A 21746-nucleotide genomic window follows, 5' to 3' on the forward strand; every position below is an offset into this window, starting at 1 on the left:
TTTAAGGTACGGATGCTAGAACATTTACAGTTACACACATTTCTCGTGGACAGTTCTGTGACAAAAATTAAATCCACAAGGGGCCATGGAAATTTTGTCCATACCTTATACCCAGCACCTGGTGGTAGGGGAGCAATAGTCAGGGTTATTTATTGAATGTGTGTTTGACAGTTACATTTTCCACCAGCCCAGAAACATTTTGAACAGCCTGCTAAGGGAATGTGTAATTTAAATGTCAGTTTATTAAAAAACAAAAAACCAAGCCAAAAAAACAAACAAAAGCAAAAAAACCACCGCCAAGCCAAAACAAAAAGCCTCAGGCATAGATTTGCCAGAAAGGCAAAAGAAAAGTGGGAATGAAGGGGTCAGGGTTTCAGTCCGTTTCTTCTGAGGGGCTCAGGGGGATATTCAGACCTTTGTCAATCAAAACAACAACGAATGAACAAAAAGAAACCCCCAAAGGTCCTGATACACCAGAGGCAGACACACGATTGTTTCCCACTTCCTGTTCCTCCTGTTTGCTTTGCTAACAGAAGCCCCCACTTTTAGCTAGGCCCATGGCTGCCCAGAACCCCAGTGCCATCTGCCAGCTTCCCTTGGAGCCTGGTTCGGTTAGTTCTGGCTGAAGGGATGGAAATAGAAACATCGCTCAACTTTCAGGAACTTTCCTTAAAGGAAAGTGCTATACCTCTCTTTCTCCTTGTCTTCTGGCTAGCATGCTGGGAAATGGAGCGGCGGCCCTGCACCATGAGGCGGCCCTGCACAGAGCCGGAACCTAGAGCTGGTGGAGGGGGGCCTGGCAGGGCCTGGGTCCGACAGCTCAGTGAAAGTGCCATTTCAGCCCTGTGATGCCCACTACGGTCTTACGTCAGAAGAGAGAATCTTGGAGCTGTAAGGCCGTGGCCACGAGAGATTTCGTGGTCACCTTACCCCAGGAACAATGTCCTCCCTGCATCTCTGGCGCTTCCTGGCTCTGTGTAACTGGAAGAGACCACTCCTCTCGGAACGGAGCACTTGAGCACTCGCCGAGAACGAAGCCTGCTTCAAGATGACTTGATTTCTTTACCATCAGTTATTGGCAATACCTTCAGCAGGAACGAAATTAGAAAGGCACAACAACAGAGCATAGTGTGAAAAACACCTCTGTCCTTCAGTCACTGTTTCTATTGCCAGAGGCAACCATTATTGCCAGTGTGTGGAAGACTTTTAAATGGTAACCTCTTTTTTAAAGAGAAAAATGTCCCAACTCCTGGGATATCCTGTTATACAATAAATCTATATAAATACATCCATATCCACCTCTACAAAAACTCTGAGCTACTGCTCACAACTCTTACAATGAAGTCACATTTACTTTATGGCCCCAATTAAAATGTTTAAGCCCTCAGCCATGTGACTGCCAAATGTCAGTCCTCTTCCCTAGCTTTTACTCCCTGGCATGAAATACTTCCCAGATCCAATGATCAAACAGACTGTGGGGCAGAAGCTGTGAATCGAGAGGCTGGATCCCCAAGGCCACAAAGGACAGCTCCATCTGGGTGACTTAAAAGGGTCAGAGTTATGGGCGCTTGAGTGGCTCAGTCAGTTAAGTGGCTGACTCTTGATTTCGGCTTAGGTCATGATCTCAGGGTTGTGAGATCGAGCCCTGGTCCATGCTGACTGTGGAGCCTGTCTAAGATTCTCTCTCCCTCTGCCCCTCCCCCCACTATGAACAGGCTTGCAGGTGCTCTTAAAAAAAAAAGGATCCAGAGTTTGGTGTTTTTGTTTTTGTTTTAAGATTTTATTTATTTGACAAAGAGACAGTGAGAGAGGGAACACAAGAAGGGGGAGTGGGAGGAGAAGCAGGCTTCCCGCTGAGCAGGGAGCCCGATATGGGGCTCGACCCAAGGATGCTGGGATCATGACCTGAACCAAAGGCAGACGCCTAACAACTGAGCCACCCAGGCGCCCCGAGTTTGGGTTTTGGTACTGAATTCTCAGACCATGTTTTCTAGTAAAAGTACTGATGGTCACCATAACTGCAAACACACTTAATGAGTGTGTCCTTTGTGCCAGACACCGTACTTGGATCTTATATGCAAAATCACACTGAAACTTCACAACGACCCTAGGAGTCAGGTACCACTAAATAGCATTCCTACCTTATAAATGAGGCAGAGAGGTTAAATCATTAGTTTAAGGTCACCAGACAGAAAGCGGAAATTGGGATTTGCATTCTGATAGTCTGTTCATAGAAACCAGGCTCTTAACCACAAGCTGACCCTGACCAGATGGTAAGCCCCATGCATGCAGGGATTTTCTCTGAGGCCCGCACACCACCTGGCACAGAGCAGAAGCTTAGCAAACCTTCATGGACTTAAATGTCTGCTTATGAACACTGTACATGGAACGTGGGGTAAGTATGGGAGCCTCCTTTCCCGGTGACTGCAGCCTTGTGTCCTCTGCTCAGGGCCCACCCTCTAGAACCCCAGTCCAAGGGATGGAGGCCAATCAGCGGTGTGAAGGGCACTGCAGAGGGGCTGGAACCAGGGGCTGTGCTGGCCGAGAGACCGTTCTCTTTGTTCCAGTGAGCTGGAGGTGCCAGACGCCCCAAGACCCTCAGTTCTGTAGTTGGGACCCTAGACAGTGCTGGACACATATTTGCAGGCTTGATCTACCACCTCTTGGCTCTGTCCCTTCTGCTGAAGACTTGTTTTTAGATGTACTGGTATCTGATTTACCAGTTTTATTTACTGCTGCTCTTTTAGTACCTAGAACATAGTAGGCCTTTATTCGCTGAACAAACTTCTGAACAGTTAGGCGAGGCACTTGATCCCAGCTAGGTGGTACTTCCAGGAGATACTGCATTGTGTCCCACTGGGCTTGAATTAGCTACACGACAGGGGCGGGGAGGGGCGCAGAGCTCACTGCTGACCTCCAGCACCCGAGGGGTGGGCTTGTGGCAGGGGACATTAATTATTGTAGGAGTTGGAGCCCATTCGTATCCCAGTCACCCTTTTTCACAACCCACAGGGATGAACTGCTACCGTTATATGTAGAGTAAGTTTTCCTTATTTCAGTTTTCCTAAAAAAGTAGAGTTCTGTCTAGAGGCAGCCAAAATTCAAGAAAAATAATCATCATATGGTGTCAGTCAGACATGAATCAATGTGAATACACATGGATAAACCCTGAAACAGAGACACAGCACCATGATTTGACTCCGACACAGACACTGGGAGACTCCAGAATGTCTCTCCCACCCCCAAAGCGCTGAACAAGCAGGGGGCTGTCACTGAGTCAATTGCTATTTTAATCCCCTTGTACAAAAGACGTAAAAAGGGCAAAGGACTGGACACATGACTAGTCAGAATAAATATGAATTTGTTAATGGATGAGACTGTTAAAATGTATTTTTCTTATTTCTTCCTCAACAGGGCCAGAGTAAAATACCAACCTTCTATGGAGCTTACTCTTGAGAAGACATTGCTCTCTGGATCTGGTGTCTGAGTTCTGTGCTTGCATAAAGCCCAGCACCAGGGCAGCAGATCATCCCATCCCATTTGCACACCCACCTACGGCACACACACGGCAGGGAGCACAGAGCAGGGCTCGCCAGGCAATGCCGCCTCTGCCTGGGGTCCCGGCAGGGCTGCAGGGCTACGAGGACACTCGCCCGCAGGACACATGGTCTCGGACTGGGGGGTGCACGGCTTCATGTAACCCTTCTGTCCCCGCAATGCCACACGCTGATCGACCCCCGCCCCCTGCCTGCGTGCAGCACGATCACACACCTCTCACCCGGGCTTGTCGGCACCCAGAGGCCTTGCTCAAGCAGGATGAGGCTCCCGGTGGGGCCGTCTTTATTACTCACAGTGGCGCACACCGGCTCCCCTCCCCAGTTCAGGTACGCGGCACACAGAGGAAGGCGGGCGTCGGTGCTCCCTCCCACTCTGGGAGTCCTTCCTCCCACAGGCCTCGTGTGCCTTCTCTCGTAGTTCTGGATCTGAGCAGGCCCGAGGCTTATTCCCCAGGCAGGTTTTCAGGAAGGCAGCCGTGGTACTGTGGCTCTTCGCAGGTTGTACAAGGGAAGCGAGGCCCGTGGTGAGGTTTCAGGTGGCGCCCCTGTAACAGGCTTAATCTGTGTTGCGAACCAGGCTAGCTTAGTTCAGAGATACAGGGGTGGGCATGGGGGGGCATATGGAACATGAAAAATGATACTTTTTCACCTTAAGAGAACTTCCTGAATCAACCTCATGGGTGCAGGGAGACCCCAGGGCCAAATTAATTTTAACAGAATTTTAAACCAGAGAATGGCCAAAGGTTCAGGTCAAGAATTCTGAATTCAGGAATCCCATCAGGATGGGAGAGAAAGCATTCATTCTAACACAGACCCCACAGCAGATGGTTACATGAAGTATCTTAGCAGCATTAACTCAGAACTTCGGAAATCAGCTAGAGAATGTCCCAAGAAGCAAAATGTGACTCTTTGCACTACAACCTGAACTCTGTAAGTGCCTGGTCTACCTTTTTTTTCCCCCCTCCACACCCACCTCTTTAATCAGCCAAACCATCTTCTCCCTCAACAACAAACTCACATCTCTTCAGTTTGGGCGGCTGTTTTCTTGCAAGGGCTGGATATGAGAAAAATTAGCAATGTCGCTTCAGAAGTAGAGCTTCCCAGATGCATGGAGCCAGAAGGTAGGGTCAAAGCCGCACTTTCACGATCATCTCATTCCCAACTAAGCAGCCTTGGTTTTCCAAGGCCCCCTGGCGAGGAAGGAAGAGCCAGAGCAGTGGGACTTGGCTCCAGAGAGGGAAGGGCAGGGCAGGCTTCACGGAACATTCTCCAGAGGGAGTAGAGAGTGGCAGCCATATCATTTCTTATCTGTGATCCTGGCCCAATCTTAACGGAGCAAATCCAGTACAAAGAATCACGGTCTCTGGCAGTGAAACCCTTCTGCTAAGATAAGCTGTGTACATTTCTTTCCTCTGTTGCACAAACCCCCATCACAAGCCTTGTGGGGTCTTCCTGGGACACGCTGCTGGTCTCCTGCCGGCCTGATAGGTGCTTTCGATCATTACCGATTTACTCTTCCATTCGCCTGCTACTGCCCAATGGGCATGCCGCCACCTCTGTTCCCTCTCTACCCCCACGTGGGCCTCCTCCCTTCCTGTCTGAGTGGCCCTTCCACCCCTGCCTCTACCCAGAAAGGCCCTACCCCACCTCTGCCCCCAGGGCACTTTTTAGGCCGTAGCTCTGCACCTGCCCTGCTTGCTCGGCGGATGTGGAGGCAGGGCAGCCACATGGATACCTCGGGGGGTGTGGTCACCACCCAGGCAGTGCAGGGGCCTGGACCAGCCTCACCCATCACCTCCATGCACACTGACCGTCTCCACCGCCGCGGGCTCTGAACTCCAGCAAGGCTTCTATTGGCCGTGAGCAATGGGTCCTGCTCTTGTCACACAGCAGGCTCCCCCCATGGAGGTCAGAGGTAGACAAAAACAGTGGGGTGGTCAGAGGTGTCTGTAAAAGATGTTTCAGAGCAGCTTGGGCCTCATGACAGTTTTAGCTTAGTTACAAATCCTAGGCGGTCCCATCTGCTTAACCAGTTTTTTCTGGTGACAGCGCAATGCTGGCTTTCTTGGTTTCTATAGCCTCTTGCTTTCAAATTTCAAAAGTAAAGCCAAAATAATAACAACTCCAAGTTCTTCAAACTGAACAAATAAATAACAGTGATAATATTTACATGAGTAGACCACATGAAGAGATTCGAGCATGACTGAGTAACAGAAAAACCAGGAACAGGCCTTGGTCTTGGGGCTTACAGCTGGCTCTGGGTCATGGTGTGACACTCCTGAAAGCCAGTGGTTGGAAGGGTGAGGTGAGAATGAGCAAAGATGCCTGACCGGGTCCTCCTGGTGAGGCTAGGGCTTTAAACAGACAAACCTCAGTTCTCCCGACCAGGCACTGTGGTGTGATCAGGGTCCCGGGCGAGCTGCTCCTGGGGACATGGAGGCCTTCTTGGCGTGACGGCACGGTGGGGATATCAAGGCCTGTCCCAGGGAGCACAAGCTCTCTGGGTCAGCTGCCAGTCTCGACCTCTTTCCAGATGGGACAAGGAGCTGAGGTCAGGAATGGTCCCCTCCTCCCTGGACTATGTGACAAGGGGGATGTGGAATTCGTTCGTGTCGAAGATCAGGGGTCTCCTGGGAGGGCTTGGGTCCCTGTCGGCCTTGTGCAGCAGCTTGAAGAGTCCAGTTCCAATGTTCATAGGGATCCCCATGATGATGCATTCAGACACCCCTGAAACCAACCAGACAGGGCATCAGACAGCTTTTCAACACGGTAGGCTCCCCGTCCCGCAGCTCTCCTCGCAGTGAGTCACAGCTACCCCGCAGGCCGCCTTCCAGAGCACTAAATGCAGCCAGCAGGGACACTGAATGATGCCCGGGGAACCCGACTTTGCCACCCAGTGTTTCCTCAACTGGGGCCCTGGAAGAAAAGCAAACTGGCTGACGTTAGAGACCAGTGCCCTTGGAAACAGCAGTAGAAACTGGTTCCCTACACTCAGGAGTCAAGGCTGGGTCAGGCTTAACAGTACGCCTGTGCCTTGGAAACCCACAGCCCTAATGGGAGACACATGGAAGGCAAGGCCCCTGCAGAGACAGGAAGAAGGCAATGGAGCAGATTCTTTCTCCGAACTCCACTCCAGCTTTGGATCAGACTTCTGGTTCCATAACAAGCGAGTGCTTGCCTACCATATTCTGGGCTTTGTCCTATCAGGAGACCAGAGAGACAAACCACCAAGCTAAAGACCAACACGGACTGAGGGCTGACACTGAGTTAACAACACTGTAAAGAACGAGGAAGGGGAAGATTTTGCAGTGGGGGCGGGGTGACCATGCAGGCCCCGAGGAGGTCAGTGGTGGACACAGGCGGCAGCGTGTGGGGCTGCAGGGCCCAGCATCCCGGTGGCAGGCCCGCAGGTGCTGGACTGGACGTTAGTTCCACTGTCAAGCACACTCACTCTTACTTTTGCCTTGGCCGTGTCCTGTTCTCCTGTCCCAATCTCTGCTCCCTTTTTCTTTCCTCTGACCCTTCATCATCTTAAAGATGATGTAGTAATTTCTCTTTTCCTCTATCTGCAACCTGTGTCCCTTTTGCAAAGAGAAAAAGTCAATTCTAGGAACAGAGCAGAGGCATATGCCCTGACCGGGGCCCCACCTGACCAGCACGTTTGGCAAATCCACGTAAGACTGGGAGACGAGACAGGAAATGGCCGCTAGGAAGCAGAGCTCTGGTGGTGGGGACGGCGGCCAGGCTGGGAATCTGCTTGGGCCAGATGTGTATATGACCTTGGCCTGGCTACCGAGCCCCCTGCAGACTGCCACCTCGGGCCTGCAGGGTCTTGCATGAGAAGGGACAGAGGACCGCGGGCACTCGGTGCGGGAGCCAGGGAAGAGCCAGCCGGGCCGCAGGCCCTGTTGTGACGGCCTCGCCACAGCTCTTCTCTCCCAGGCCGCCATCAGAGATGCGCTGTGTGGTGTGGGGAGGTGCCGGTGGGCAAGACTCGTCAGCCAGCAAGCTGTTCCCCGTTCTACCTGTGCGAGGGTTTCATACTTGTCCCTTACAGATGTGCTGCGGTCAGTGCATGCAAGGTGCTGGGCCCGGCAGCAATCCTTCCCCAGGGGTCAGGACAGCAGGGCCACTGGACGCTGCTCCCTCCTGTCAGCCCTGGCACCACCCACCCAGCGGGGGCAGGATCAGACTGGCTGACTGCATCTCCAAGGTCTAGAAAAATTCCTTGATGCCCAGGGTTCATCTTTTCTTCTTGGCCCCAAGAAGCTGTCTGTACTGACAGAGAAGCCTTCTAACAGATGAGGGGGGAATGCAGGGGGCCACAGCCAGGCTTTGGAGATCAAAGATCAATCATTTCCAATTCTGTGATCTGTGACTTTATTCCTACTTCAGTTTCCTCACCTCCTGGGAAGCCCTAGTCACGGTCTCAGCTACAAACCACAAAGGCCCACTGGTGAAGGTCCTAGAAACACCAAACCTACCACACACGGAGTCCTTCTGCCCAAAGTAGGCCGCGTCGAAGAGATGGTCAGCTGTTTTCTCAAAGGAGGCCAGCATCAGCACACTCTCCTTCATCTTGGCCAGGCCAAACCTTGTGATGCCCAGGACTTCACCCTGCAGCGGGGGAGGAGGAGTCAGGGTGGCACTCACACCACTTACAGAAGCCCAGAGCAAACCACACCCCCTGCCTCCCCTCAAGAGTCAGCCCAAATCGGCCAAGCAGCTGTTCAAGCCAGTCTCGGGTCCGGCCAGGACCCTAACAGTGATCTGTCCCACTGGCGTCCCCCTGGGGCTACCAGTCACTGACAACATGGATCCTTCCATTCCCAACCACATGCTGTTGGAAGAAAGAGTCACGAACTGAGAGCTAGAATTAAAAACCTAACTGTTAAAAGAGAGCGTACTTCTGAAGATGTTTATTAGGGCTCAAAGAATTCCAAACTCAAATAATTTAAAAGCCTCACAGTAGGGAAAGAGTTAAGTAAATTTAGGTGCTTTCATTCAAGCACACACCGCACCATCATTAAAAAAGTATATTTATAATAACTATGCGACATGGAAAATACTCATAAAGTTAAATGGAACAGGATAAAACCCGCATGTCCACTACTCACTGCAACTGTGTAACACGATACGTGCAGAGAGACTAAGATCAGGAGGCAAGACTTAAAAGTGACAGCCTCTCCTGAGGGGCGGAGGAAACGGGTCATTTCCCCACCCAGTTCTGACCGCTCTGTCATCAGGGACAGGTTCCTATGGGGAGGCACCGGGAAAACCTTAGGGCACTGCTACAGCGCATGCGTACCACTACAGGGAATGGATAGGTTTTGTGCGAAAAGAGAAAGAAAACGACCAACCTCATTTCCCACCTAGCCTCCCCTTCAGATCACGGTAACTTATCCTTTACCTGGAAATGGCTACAGAAATGAGGAATGGGTTGAAAAGGAAATAAACACCTCGGTTTTCCATGGAAATCCCTGGGCTTTTGGCAATGGCCGGTTTTGCTCTAGGATAACATTTCTAATAAGGACAAAAATAGTAACGCCCCCACCTCCTGCCATGAGGTTGCAAGTTTCATACTGGAGTTTTACCACAACACCCAGCCCAACCCCATGCTTGGTCTTTGAGCAATGGTGACATCCTATTTTCTTTCCGTGGCGGTTGTTATAGCTGGGTGTTCTCCAGGCAGCTGCGAGACGGCCCGGTGCACGGCGCTCTACCCTCGAACCTTGTAGGTCATCAGGTCGGAGAGCAGCATCACGTGCCTCCTATCGATGCTCATGCCGTGGTTGACCATCGTGTACTGGATTTCATTGATGATCGTTGTCCGGGCAGCTTCGATGCCCAGAGTTTTCTCCACCTACAGAGAGCCAGGATGAGTGGAAGCAGCCTCTTCCAGCCTGCGGGCCCAAGTCCTCCCCACGTCCTCCTCTGCCTGGCAGCTTCCCGGCACACTCTGGGCCCTCCGCCAGAAACGGGCTGCTGGGCAGTCTCTCGTGTAGACCCACAGCAAACGGCAGTGTCAGAGAAGTGTGCCGGGACAACCGTAAGGTGACCCTGGGTGTGAACGGTACCTCATAGGTGTTATTGGAGGTGGTGCGGGTGCCCTTCACACCGTGGGTGGCCATGACCGCTCGCAGGTTATCACCCTCCACCAGAAGCTTGTACTTCTCCTTTCCGCTCTGCTCGTCGATGTGGATGACAGCTCTGGAAACCTCCGGGATGCCCTGCACCACCACCTGGACTCAAGAGACACAGAAGGCTCAAGGCCCGGCGGTGCCTACGGCAACCCCACCCCCACCCCAGTAGCCTCAGAAACCACACAGGCTGTGAGAACTGGGAACGTCATGCCTGGGTTGTCACCTTGACCAGCCCCGTTTCTCAGCGGGGTTTATCGGGAACATACCAAACCTAAAAGTGCCCGTGTGCTGTTGGGGTTAGGGAGAAAGCACAAGGTCAGGGGGCCGTACCACAGTCTACATCAGTTTTACCAGAGAACAGACAGGAATCTAACAGGCAGAGTTGGTGTGGCAGGGCAGAGATGAGAAAAACCTGACTGATTCCAGAAGGATGTGGCAAAAAAGAAGAAACGGACACCCTCCTCAGTCTCTGTAGTGACACAGTCCTTAGGCTGCCTGACACCTGGGTATTCGGGCTAGACGTAAACGTGGTCTCTCCCTCTACAAATCTCCAGGCATTAGGCTGGGTGGGGGCCCTAAGAGGGGACTTTTGTCTCACCTTGGGGAGATCCTCTTTCAGGAACTGCAGCACATAGTACATGGAGCTCTTGCTGTTCTCTCTGGGGGTGACACACACCACAGCCTCGCCGTGAACGGCCACATCGCCAGGCTTCACACGGAGCTTGGACATGCAGATGGAATAGCGCACCGTCTCAGCGTTCACCTGCAAGGTGGCCAGACATGGGCCACGCACCCAGGACATTACTGACAGGGATGGAGGCTTCGATTCCAGTGTTTCTTGGCCTTTTTCCATCACTGCCCCCTGACAAGCCTCATTTTTTCCCTTAATCTCATTCCTCACCATGTAAAATTTTAACATGAGACATACTGTGTATTTGCTTATGTACCGCATAAGTATATCTACTTTACTTATAAACAGAGGAGACTTTCTTCACAACCTCCCCTCACCCCCAACCAACTTCTGCCCCCACTGAAAATGCATGCTCCATTCACAACAACACACACAGGCTTCGAGGTGGTTCCAGGAGGCGGGGGCCTGGAGAGCAGGACAGTCTGTGTGTCAGTGAAGCCTCCCCTTTACCTGACCTCACCACAACTGCTCACGGGCCACAGGCCTTGATGCAACCCAGTCCTTCTGGTACAAGAGCCATAAGGCAGGCGGCCAGAGCTAGGCTAGAGAAGCCCCCAGCCTGGAGACCTGGCTGCTCAGTTCTGGAATGACAGTCTATGGGCAACACGGACTTGGTACCTGAGAGAGCGGGCTGAGACACAATGTGGCCAGGATGGGTGTTAACTGCCTGAGAGGAAGAGGAAGGTGCCAGAAAGTTACTCAGTTTGCACCTGTGCCTCAGCTGCTCTGTGAGAAAGGCTGCAATCTCTCGCTCCTTACCTGTCTGTGAACACCAGTAATACTAAGCCAGACTAGTCCACCCAGACAAAAACATTCGCCGAGCCAGCCAGGTGCTGAGCTGGGGGCCCACAGGTGAGTAAGACACAGGTGGCCCCACGCTCCTGCCAGACCCTCTAATACTGTGTCACAGCAACCGGCCACCGTGGCCTCACACAGTTTCAACAAATTTCCTGTGTGTCTTTAGAGGGGAACGTGTGTGTCAGGTTCAGGTTCAGAGAGAGAGAATGGGAAGGTACAGTAGAGACCCTCACAGAACAGAAACCCAACAAAGCCTCCTCAGTGCTTCTCGTGCCTGGCTTACTAGCTCCTGCCCCAGGCTATCGGCGCCCATCTTGGGACTCACAGAGGATGACCTCCTGCCCACATTTAATGACGGGACTTACTTCCAGTCTCAGAAGTCTGATCCGTTCCAGGGAGAGCTTGACGAGGATAAAGCAGTCATCCGGAAGAAACACTTCTTCAATATACTCGGAAATCTGTCGTGTCAGCAGACCAGAACGTTACACAGCCACCGTGTAGCACTGCTCGTTTTGGGGGACACAGGACAGCGTGGCCGCACAGCCAGCAGGCCCAGCACAGCTGGGGCTTAGGCGCGGGCTCGCCACACTGCTGCTCTAGAGCTCTCGTCACCAAGACGGACATCTTACCTCTCCCAGGAGGGTCTTCTCAATTCTGCCCTTCACGAGGCGAGCGTAGTCCGCGTCGTCGTCCTTATCCAGCTGGGCCGTGATGATCGGGGTGCTGAGAGAAGGCGGGGGTGGCGGTTACAGCCCGGCAAAGAGCCCGCTGGGAGGCCGCTGCTGCGTGAGGCCCAGGCGCTACTGGGATCTCAGGGCTAAAGGCCACTGCAATTTCCGAAGCACTCGCTGGGGGCTTCACAGACATTCTTATCCAGACTTTCTATTTTTAGAGCTCATGTGGCAACCATCAGTGAATGAGACGATTTTTGGAACGTTCCTCCTGACCAAGTGGGCCTATCTCTTCCTCTCTGGTCCCGGCAGGTATAGTTGTTTCGATTCTGTACTGACCCTCCATGCTCGTGTAGTAGAGCGTCCTCCACCCCGCCACCCCGCCCGCATCACCCCCTCGCCAGGACACCTGCCAATCACTTGCTACCGGCTTCTGCCCTCCCTGTCCTGGCTGGCGTCCCCTGACCACGCACTCCCGGGAGAGACCGGGCCAGCTGGAGATGGCAGCAGAGCTCCTGCCACCCTGGATGCCCACCGCTGCTGCTCTAGAACCAAGCGCCGTGTTCCCTCCCTGGATGCTATCTGTCATCACTTTGGTGGATTCAGATCACAGGTGAATCATGATGAGGTCACAGAACGCACTGTCATGCATTTCTATCTTTTCCGGTCTCAGATGACCTACAAACCCTACCACGAAACCACTAGGGAGTCACAGACTGTGGCCACAGCTCAAGTGACAGACTCACCAGTCAGGCTTCAGTTGGGAATAACAACATCTGAAGTTTAAATCTACACAGACACATGGATACAGTCTTTCCAGTCATTCTTCATGTTTCTCTCTTTAACGTGACTTGTGGCCACAAAGAACCACTGCCTCACTTGTGACTGTACCCAGTTTCCACTTATTTTTTCTCAAGTGGGTTTTTTAAAAACCCGGATCTGCAGAAGACAAGCATGCCGCCTGAGTTGACAATACTGCCCAGCACAGAACCACACGTGGTAAGAGAGTAACACGACAGGCAGCATGAGAACAGATGGGAGATGGGGGCAGGCACCTGATGGCCTTGGAAGCATTGATGATCTCTTTGATCCGGGGCACACCCAGGGTGATGTTCATGGAGGCCACGCCTGCAAAGTGGAAAGTCTTCAGGGTCATCTGGGTGCCTGGCTCCCCAATGCTCTGAGCACACAGTGCGCCCACCGCAGATCCTGGCTCCATCTGCGCCCTAGAAGGTAAGGGTATGGAAGAATAGTCCAGAAAACTATTGGGAAGAGGCTGCTGGTTATCTCCTTTCAACAGAAAAAAAATGCAGGTGTCACCAGGGTCAGGAGGGAATATGCTATGAGCCAGGCTGTGCTTGTGACAGGAAGAACCTGGCACGGATCAGCCAGAGGTGCAGACGGGGGTAGGGTGGGGGTGCAGCAGTCACAGGGGCCGGATGATGGAAGTGAACACTGTGTGGCTACTTGTGGCCCGAGTGCAGTGACTGGGCCCACACATCGACTGCCTGGAGAAGCGCCAAGAGCTCTGCTAACAAACGGTGCTGACGGCGGACAGTGCGGCCGGCACCTGCCAAGCATGCTGGGAGCTACTCCATGGGGCGGGGGAAGACACTCAGAAACGTCTTCGCAATTATTTCCACATCTTGGAACATCCAGCCTGCCTCCCCACCGGAGCGCCTAAGAGAAGAGGGGACAGCACCTGCTCGAACGCCGGCAGTGGATAGGCGGAGCTGGTGCAGGAGCTCGCTCCAGTGGGGAAACGGGAAGGACGGGAACCGCACACGCCTGCCTGGCAGTCCGGGAAAATCAGCATCCGTACCTCATGTACTTGTCCCTACAGGTCTCCAGGAACTTTTCGATTTGGGTGGGGGTGATCCGGTCCAACTGGTACAACACACGCGGCTGCAGCGACAGAAACCGAGTGTGCGGGTCAGGCTGCGGGACCCGAGCCGGTCGGGGGCACCCGAGCCCGCGGGGAAGCCGGGCGCTACCTCTGTTGTGCCGTTGTCGTTGATGCCGTATTTATCTCTGGTCTTCTTGATCTTCTCAGAAACGCCCTGGACGAAATTTTTTATTTCCTAAGAGAATACACGGCAAACGTCAGTTGTGTATTTCTTGGGGATCTGGACGGCAGCGTGTTTTACAAACTTAGGTAGTGCGATGAGCCCGCCAAGTTTTGCGATGGCTAGTGACGCCCCTCTCCACCCTGTCCCACGCAGCCCCCCACCCAGCCAGCAGGGGCCACAGCAGGGGAGCCCGCCGCCGCCGCCATCTCCTCTGCTCTCCGGGCATACGTGTTGCCTGCATCCACCCAGCTCCAAACAGCTAGAACTGTACCATTTATAAACTCGGAGTCTCTAAACGGGCTTATGTTTGAGGCTTTCTTCTGAAGTTATGATCAACTGAAGTACCAGCTAAAGCACAGCTTTGAAGACACTATATACATTTCAAACACACGGTTTCGGCTTGCCTTCATTTCAAAGAAGACGTGCCCAAATCCCTGCTTCTCTTTCTCTCTCTGACCCTCACCTCTGCATCACCCCATCCCCCCCGTCTCACTTGCCCTTCCCAACAATTAGGACTTTGTAAGGATTCCTGGAAACCAGGCTGGGAATGAAACATCAGTGTCTGGCGGTCCCCTCTGTATTGCAGAGTAGCACTCTAAGCCCCGGATGGGGACTACATGGAGCAAGGAAGGTGACAAGGACATCATGTGGACGAAGCATAGGGCAGGCATAGAGGCCACAGACCCACATTTTCTGGTAATCACTCAAAGTGGAAAACCTATCTGTTTTAAAATTTGTGGTGTATCTCAGACATAAACCAGCCCAGTGGTCACCCCGGGAGCCAGGATCTAGAACTAGGACTGGCCAGCACTCAAGGAGGACTTACGGAGGCGGTGCAGGGCTTTAGTGAGCTACGTCCATCAAAGCCTTGCTTCCGGGGCTCAGACGTCAAGCGCTGTGGGACCGACTCTAAGAGCACTTCCCAGTGAGTGGATGGCACATGCCACGCAGTGACAAAATCCTTCAGAGGCTGCTGTGACACAGGCCTGGGGGCTGGCGATCAGCCGCTCTAGTGTGATCCAGGGTGTTTGTGAGAATGTGGCGAGAGTGGCTAGACTACACTTCGCCTCAGCAGCCCTCCTGGAAATATAATTTCCCTCACTGACTTTGGACAAATAACAGTGGCAGTGAGCTTAACTGTCACTCCTAAAGGTCAGTGCAGGCACCCAGCTGCTCTGTGTGGCTGGCTGAGGGCAGATCCACACACGCGGACAGCCCAAGGGTGGAGGGAAGTCCTGTTTCTCCATTCCAAGGCAGGCTGAGGGACCCCAAGGAGAAGGCCTACATGCCCCCTACCCAAAGTCTCCTCCGTCTGTATCACATAGCTAAAAATGTCTGTTTTGTCTGAAACAAATATTTTAAAGCAGATGGAACCAGCAGCTTACTCTTACAAAAATAAAACCCTATTGGCACCCACAGAGAGTTTAAAACTTCCTAGAGCCCACTTCTACCTTAACCTTGCAATAATAAGTCTCTTTAGCCTCCCAGAGACCACCTAGCAATTTCTAGTTACTACGTTCTCTGAAAGCAAAAACCGCTAATACTTAATGTTCTTATTTTAAATGGCCTTAGCTTATTATATACAAATGCTCCAAGGCTCATAGGCTGTCCCCAGTCAGCTGCTGCCTGGCGGGGTGAGACCTCCCTGTGAGGTGGCATGGCATTAACCCTATCACTCTAGAGTGGAGGGCCCTGCGGGGCTCAGGGAGGTCACGGGTTGAGCCAAGGAGACAGGACTCTCCTTGAAGTCAGATGCTTTCTCTGAAGACTGTTCTTGGGGCAAGGGGTTCTGCGATGTCATCCTTGCCCACTGGTGATTTCTGTCTCCTCAGGGCCCAGCTAACCAAGGGGCTGCTTGAGGTCTATCATACTCTATCCCGTTTATGACCGTAGCTTTCTTGTGACGACTGCTCTTGTGGGCCAACTCCTGAGGGGTACTGTGCCCTTCCGTCATCATTCTACACAGAAAGGACTTTTATTGATTTATAAGAGCTGAAACGTTTTCAAGAAACTCTTCTTAAAGAGACGCTCTCCCGGTTTACTTACTGATTGTGAGAGGGAGACCACACGTTTAGGCAGTCAGTGACTGCAAGCCAGAGGTGGGGCCCAGACTGCAGGGGGCAGTGGGACAGTCTCTCCTGGCGCGGCTCTGCTCAGCAAGGGCACTCACAGCCGCTGCCACCTCCTGCCCTCTCTGCGTCACTCAGAGCAGAGAACCTCTTCCGCACTGCTGGTCCCTCCCCCAGCCTCCTCGTCTAGCTGTGGTTGTGTTCTTCAGGGCGAGCTGCTGACTGCCAGGTGTCCAAGGCCGCCCCACTGCCGGCACAGCGGAAGCACAGCGAGAGCCCAGGGCTGAGCAGACCCAGGGGACTTTCATCTGAGGAACTCGGCCCGCGCGGAGAGAAGGACATGCACTGAAAACCACCCCCCAGCTTAGGGCACTGGAAGTGAGGTCTTTCAGCTACCACCCAAATGGACATGCTTCCCGTGGCTTTGCTGAAAGGAACGGTTTTCCTTACACAAAAGTGAGGGTGGATTTTCTGAAAGTTAGGTCAAAAAAAAAAAAAAAGCTCACTTTGTAGAAATGAAAACTCAAATAAGCTACTAAGAGTTCAGCTGAACCAACCCATGCATACTAAGAGGAACTCACAACATGGCAACTGGCAGGCAATTAATCACACGGCTAACCAGCAGTTACGTTCTCACACTCACTCCACAGCACATCCGCGAGCATGGGCAGCGGCCCCCGGCGGGCCTCAGCTCTGGCACAGGCTGGGCTGGAGAACACATGAGGGGCTCAGACACAGCTGTTCTGGCCAGTGGATTTTGGACTGGAGTTCATTAGATTCTGAGCCCCTGGAGGGCATGGACACATTTAGTCATCTCTGGGGTGTGTGACACGTATTGAGGGCTAGAAGGAGTACTCCCCGAGGAAGCACATACTGCGGGTCAGGGGGGCACCCGTTAAACCCTATCAAAGGCAAGAAAGGAGCCAGAGTGATGAACAGGGAAGCCACGTGTGCCAGAAGTGGGGCAGAAGCCTGTCGAGTCCGGGGAGGGCCAACAGCCGGACTGCTGCAGACTTCACCCCTTATGCTCAGCATTCCCAGCATGCTCAGTGCGGTACCTCATTATATTTCTCATAGCCTGTCTCAGTTAAGGTCTTTGAGAATAAACAAAAAAGTAAGTAAGTGAATATAATCATGTATAAAAACCAAATCACAATTCTAATATGTTAAAAGAATAACAAAATTTATAAAAACAAAACAAAACAAAACAAAGGCACTCAGCCCAACCGTACTCTGGGTTTTAAACTTATTGAAATCTGGAATAGTCTCTTTCTCCCCTTTCACACCTCAACATATGAAAAGAGGTCAAGAGCTTCCTTAACTAAAACATTCTCATTTAAGTTTCGCTTTACTGCTGTCATTTCTGATAGACTGAAGGGGAAAGATTCCTGACAATTCTGTGCTGAATTTGAGTCACTGATCGGTACACAGAGGCTACCATCATTTACTGGTTTCTGTATCCCTCTGCTTTTGATCATAACCATGATTATAAACAGGAAGGAGATGCCTGAGTAGGTCAGTGAAATTAAAAAAAAAAAAAAAAAAGAAAAAACCAACAAACTAAAAAACCTTAAGAGGATATCAAGGTAACAGCACCCTGGAAGAAGAAGGCTGGCTAATCAATGAACTTCAGATCCACACTATCGCAACAGGAAGAGCAATTTAAACCACCACCACTACAGGTGCCTGGCTGGCTCAGTCGGAAGAGCAGGCGACTCTTCATCTCCGGGTTAGGGGTTCGAGCCCTGCCTTGGTATAGAGATTACTTACAAATAAAATCTTTAAAAAAAAAAAATAAAACACCACCACTAGAAAAAAAATCACTACGATTCACAATGACTGTGGGAAGAGCTGGTCCCTTAAGATGGGGAAGTGGGTAAAGGGGTTGATAGGGACAAGGTTAAAAAAAAAAATCAGTTCTTGGGTACCTGGCTGGCTCAGGTCATGACCCGAGGGTCCTGGAATCGAGCCCTGCATCGGGCTCCCTGCTCGGCGGGAAGCCTGCTTCTGCCTCCCCCACTCCACCTGCTTGTGTTCCCTCTCTCACTGTGTCTCTCTCTGTCAAATAAATAAATAAAATCTTAAAAAAAAAAAAAAATCAGTTCTCTAAAGGAACTATTTTTCTAGGAGGGAGGCACTCGAGTGAGAGACATACACTAAGGACATGATATAAATTCTTCATGTGGCTGGTGAAATTTTGCCTGAGCCAGTCCTGAAATTTTTAACAAAGAAACACTCTTAATGCCCTCCCCCCTTGCTTATAAAATCCACCTCCTGGAACGCAGCAACCATCTCTTGGTGATGGCCAAGCTGGGTGCACCCCCCCAGCAGAACTCACCTGCAGGAAGCTGTCCTGGCAGCAGAGGAACTCAGTCTTCTTCATGATCGACTCAGTGGTCAGGACCAGTTCATTTTTACTTAGCGCAGGCTCGCTCTGACACGGGAAGACTGCCTCGAGTATCAAAAGGAGATAGTGTGATGTGTATGGGGGCGACCAAGGGTGGGGGGCAGTTTTAAGTGAAAGAATTTATAGGAGACAAAATGACTTTTCTCAGCTCGAGCTTTTACCAACCTGTGATTATTTTTCTTTCAAAACGTATTTTACAGTCTACCTTTAGTATGAAGGTGAAAACAGGATAACCCCACTCCACCCCACACGAAGACTTGTGGAAGAGTGGGTACCGTTCCATGGGTATTGTTCCATTACAACCTTCACCCTACCCCAGATTTGTATTAAAAATATATATTGTTGTTTTAAAAAAACCCAAACATTTCAGGAGTGAAAATCCCATCCCCAAGCTCATGGGATTTCCCCAAAGTTTTAATGGCTGCATATTACCCTAATATATGGGCAAATCACTATGTATTTGATTTATACGTCACTGATGATTTGCCTTTATTATAAATGACGTTGAAAAACCACTCTTGGCACATTTAGGTCATTTCTGTAAGGTGAATTTCTCTAAGTGGAACTACTGGGTCAAAAGACACCCACATTTAAATTCAGATCAGTATTGTCAAACTACCTTCTGAAAAAGTTGTTCTAAATTATACCCCCAGTTAAAGTATGTGCTTTCGTAAAAGTTTAAAGCTTACTTCTCAACACCCATGACTTTTAACACTGGCCAGTAATACGCTTCACCAGACACAGAGAAACCCAAAGTCCTCTTCTGTGCAATCACTACCAATGCTAGACTCTGAAACCGAAAAATTACTTTCCCTTACTATTTGGGAAAATTATGCAGAGTACACAAGAAGAAACATACTAACCCAGTAGCTGGGTAGAAATAACTGAGGCATTAACTGTGTGTGAAACTCCAGAGGACACCTCCATTCCAAACACACATTCTCAGAAACACTCTAACCCCAGATATAATGCTAAATCTTACTTTGATGTTGTCCAGAACTCTTTTGAACTCTAACGGTTCATCTTTTCCCTCCATAGCTGCAGGATCTAGGCCATCTCCCCCATAAATGAACTGGATAATATCACCCGTAGAGCTTCGGACTGTCAGGTCATACTGTGAGCACAGATCTTCAAGGGACTTGACGAGCCTCCTCTAAAGGAAGAGAAGGAGAGGAAACAAAGGCTCAGTTGCTTTGAGAGGACTAGTCACATGCGCAGAGGATGGGATCTGCAACACTAAGTTTCAAGGTTACTGTACTTTCATCAGTTAAAACATTGTATTAGACGTCTCTTTTAAAAAGAGTCCCCTGACACTCAGAACAAGCTCAAAAGTGGCCCGAGAGCCTGTGCAGGGGGATTTAGAATATGCTCCAACCTCACGCACTCTAGTGTATTTCTGAGTACATTCAATTTAAGCCCCATCACCCCCAAAGGACTCTGCAAACACTAGCTGTTTTCCTAGGCTGTTTTGCCTTCCCTATCTTTCTCCCTAAGGTACAAATTAATGCAACAGCTTTGCATTTCTAAACACAACCTAATCCAGGACCCCTGTGGGCTTCAATATGAATTACAGAGGATCAGGTGCAGGCCCTCTTCTGGGACACGGGGGGGGGGGGGGGGGGGGGGGGGGGAAGAGAGAACAGGGACAGCATTCTGTCTGAACCAGCGGGCAGCAGCCATTCCTCAGATCTGCTTAGGGAGAACCTTCCACCAGCAGAACACTCCAGCCAGCAATGTGACGGTGGCTCAGTGAATTAGAGAGAGCGAAATCTTCCTCCAGGCAACTTCAAAACAAAAATCCCTCATGCCAGAACAAATTTGTTCTAGGTTAACACACTGCTCTGGGAAAGTCATACTCTCTACTTCAAAAAGGTAAAGTCAAAAAAATAAAGTCAAAAGACATTCTGGCAAGAGTGGTGAAAAGCATTTCACAGTCTGTTGGGTTTCTGACAAAAGCAACACACTCCAAAACTGAAGGGCAATTTCCCATCCAAAGATAACGAAAAGGGAAGTATCGATGAGGATACACACATACAGGCGAGCTTATGGACATAGCTGGCTGCTGACTCGAGTCCACTCCCACCCGCATCAGCCTTGTTTGTTCTGGCTCCCTCAGCCACATCCCTGCTTTATCAGTCCTGCTCTCCCAGCCTGCAGAGGGCTGTGCTTCTCAAACTGGGGTCCGCAGCGGGGAGAGAGGGGACACAAAGCCACAGCGAGGGCAGGGCCCAGCAACCGGGAGATTTAACTTTATCTGGTGTTGTAAGGAGACAAAAACATTGAAAAAATGTAAAAACAAACACAGATCATAGAGGACAGGGTAGAAAATGATAATTGGAGAATGAAAAGAAATCCTTTGCTTGTGGTCTTATGGAAGAACAAAGTCGGGATGTGTTCTCGCTCCTCTGCCATTTGGGGTATTTTTATGGCGGTTGGAGAAGCATAGGTATTGGGAAACCCTCTAGTTTCCTTCTGGCCCCCTGAGCCCATCATCCTGGAACTGTGCAAACAATGGAGAAAGAGCCATCCCTCCAAGTGGCCAAGCCCTCTGCCGGCACTGGAGTAAATTCTTGGCGTCAGTTAAAACTATCCTAATAACGGGTTACACAAATAGTTGCCACATGAGAAGGAGAGTCCTCTCAGCGATCGGGAGGTACTATCATCCCCATCTTCATGTATTAGGACACAGAGGCCCAGTGAGGTCCATGATGTGTCCCCGGATGCACTTCCAGTCCATGTTCTCAGCAGAGCTTTGGTGTGTGAGGTTCTAGCCTGATCTGAGTCCCTCGAGACACATGGGATGAAGTGAACACATTACCTTTTTAGTCTGTTTGTTTCTATGGCACCTGCATTTCTCAATTTTTCCTTTTAGATACTAAGACCCGATATATCACAGCTCATGTACAAAATACGTAAACACTCAGCAGTCAAAATCCTCAGAATCCTGTCCTGCTCAGCCGCAAATGGCCTACATTTCTTTGAATTACCTGCATGTACCCTGTTTCAGCGGTCTTTACGGCTGTGTCGACGAGACCTTCCCGGCCAGCCATTGTGTGGAAGAAAAACTCGGTTGGTGTCAAACCGGAATAAAAGCTATTAGCCACAAAGCCTTTGGCAGCTGGGAGCTGAAGAGAGGTGGGGGAAAAAAGAAGAATCAAACAAAAAGACCTTCAAGGTCCACAACTTCAAAACCCATTCAAATCACAAAATGCCCCACCTTTAGACTATAAATACCTGGTCAGTGCATGCTCATGAAGGGGCAGACTTTATGAGCTCTTTCCTTTTTTTTTTTTTAAAGATTTTATTTATTTATTTGAGAGAGAGAGAATGAGAGAGAGAGA

At 50.8% G+C, this 21746-nt stretch overlaps 1 protein-coding gene across 2 annotated transcripts in view; it reads right to left on the reverse strand.

The window, feature by feature from the left end:
* Positions 1 to 227: 227 nt before the first annotated feature.
* The window catches only part of POLR3A (RNA polymerase III subunit A), a 52707-nt gene continuing 31188 nt past the window's right edge, over positions 228 to 21746 (reverse strand). The window contains exons 19-32 of one of the 2 annotated variants that reach the window (XM_045878190.3): positions 21393 to 21530; positions 19388 to 19558; positions 18337 to 18450; positions 17057 to 17092; positions 13855 to 13941; positions 13683 to 13765; positions 12916 to 13086; positions 11819 to 11912; positions 11555 to 11647; positions 10299 to 10463; positions 9635 to 9799; positions 9289 to 9420; positions 8042 to 8174; positions 228 to 6284 (exon numbers count right to left, since the gene is read on the reverse strand). In XM_045878190.3, the coding sequence (XP_045734146.1) occupies positions 6136 to 6284; positions 8042 to 8174; positions 9289 to 9420; positions 9635 to 9799; positions 10299 to 10463; positions 11555 to 11647; positions 11819 to 11912; positions 12916 to 13086; positions 13683 to 13765; positions 13855 to 13941; positions 17057 to 17092; positions 18337 to 18450; positions 19388 to 19558; positions 21393 to 21530 (1731 nt within the window). In that variant the 3' untranslated portion in view covers positions 228 to 6135. The remainder of the gene's footprint in view (positions 6285 to 8041; positions 8175 to 9288; positions 9421 to 9634; positions 9800 to 10298; positions 10464 to 11554; positions 11648 to 11818; positions 11913 to 12915; positions 13087 to 13682; positions 13766 to 13854; positions 13942 to 17056; positions 17093 to 18336; positions 18451 to 19387; positions 19559 to 21392; positions 21531 to 21746) is intronic. The other variant, XM_045878191.3, reaches the window with a different exon arrangement.

Source organism: Mirounga angustirostris, unplaced genomic scaffold, assembly GCF_029215605.1.
Source record: "Mirounga angustirostris isolate CCGP_5_RB_7025 unplaced genomic scaffold, mMirAng1.0.hap1 SCAF_6, whole genome shotgun sequence".
Classification (NCBI taxonomy): Eukaryota; Metazoa; Chordata; class Mammalia; order Carnivora; family Phocidae; genus Mirounga; species Mirounga angustirostris.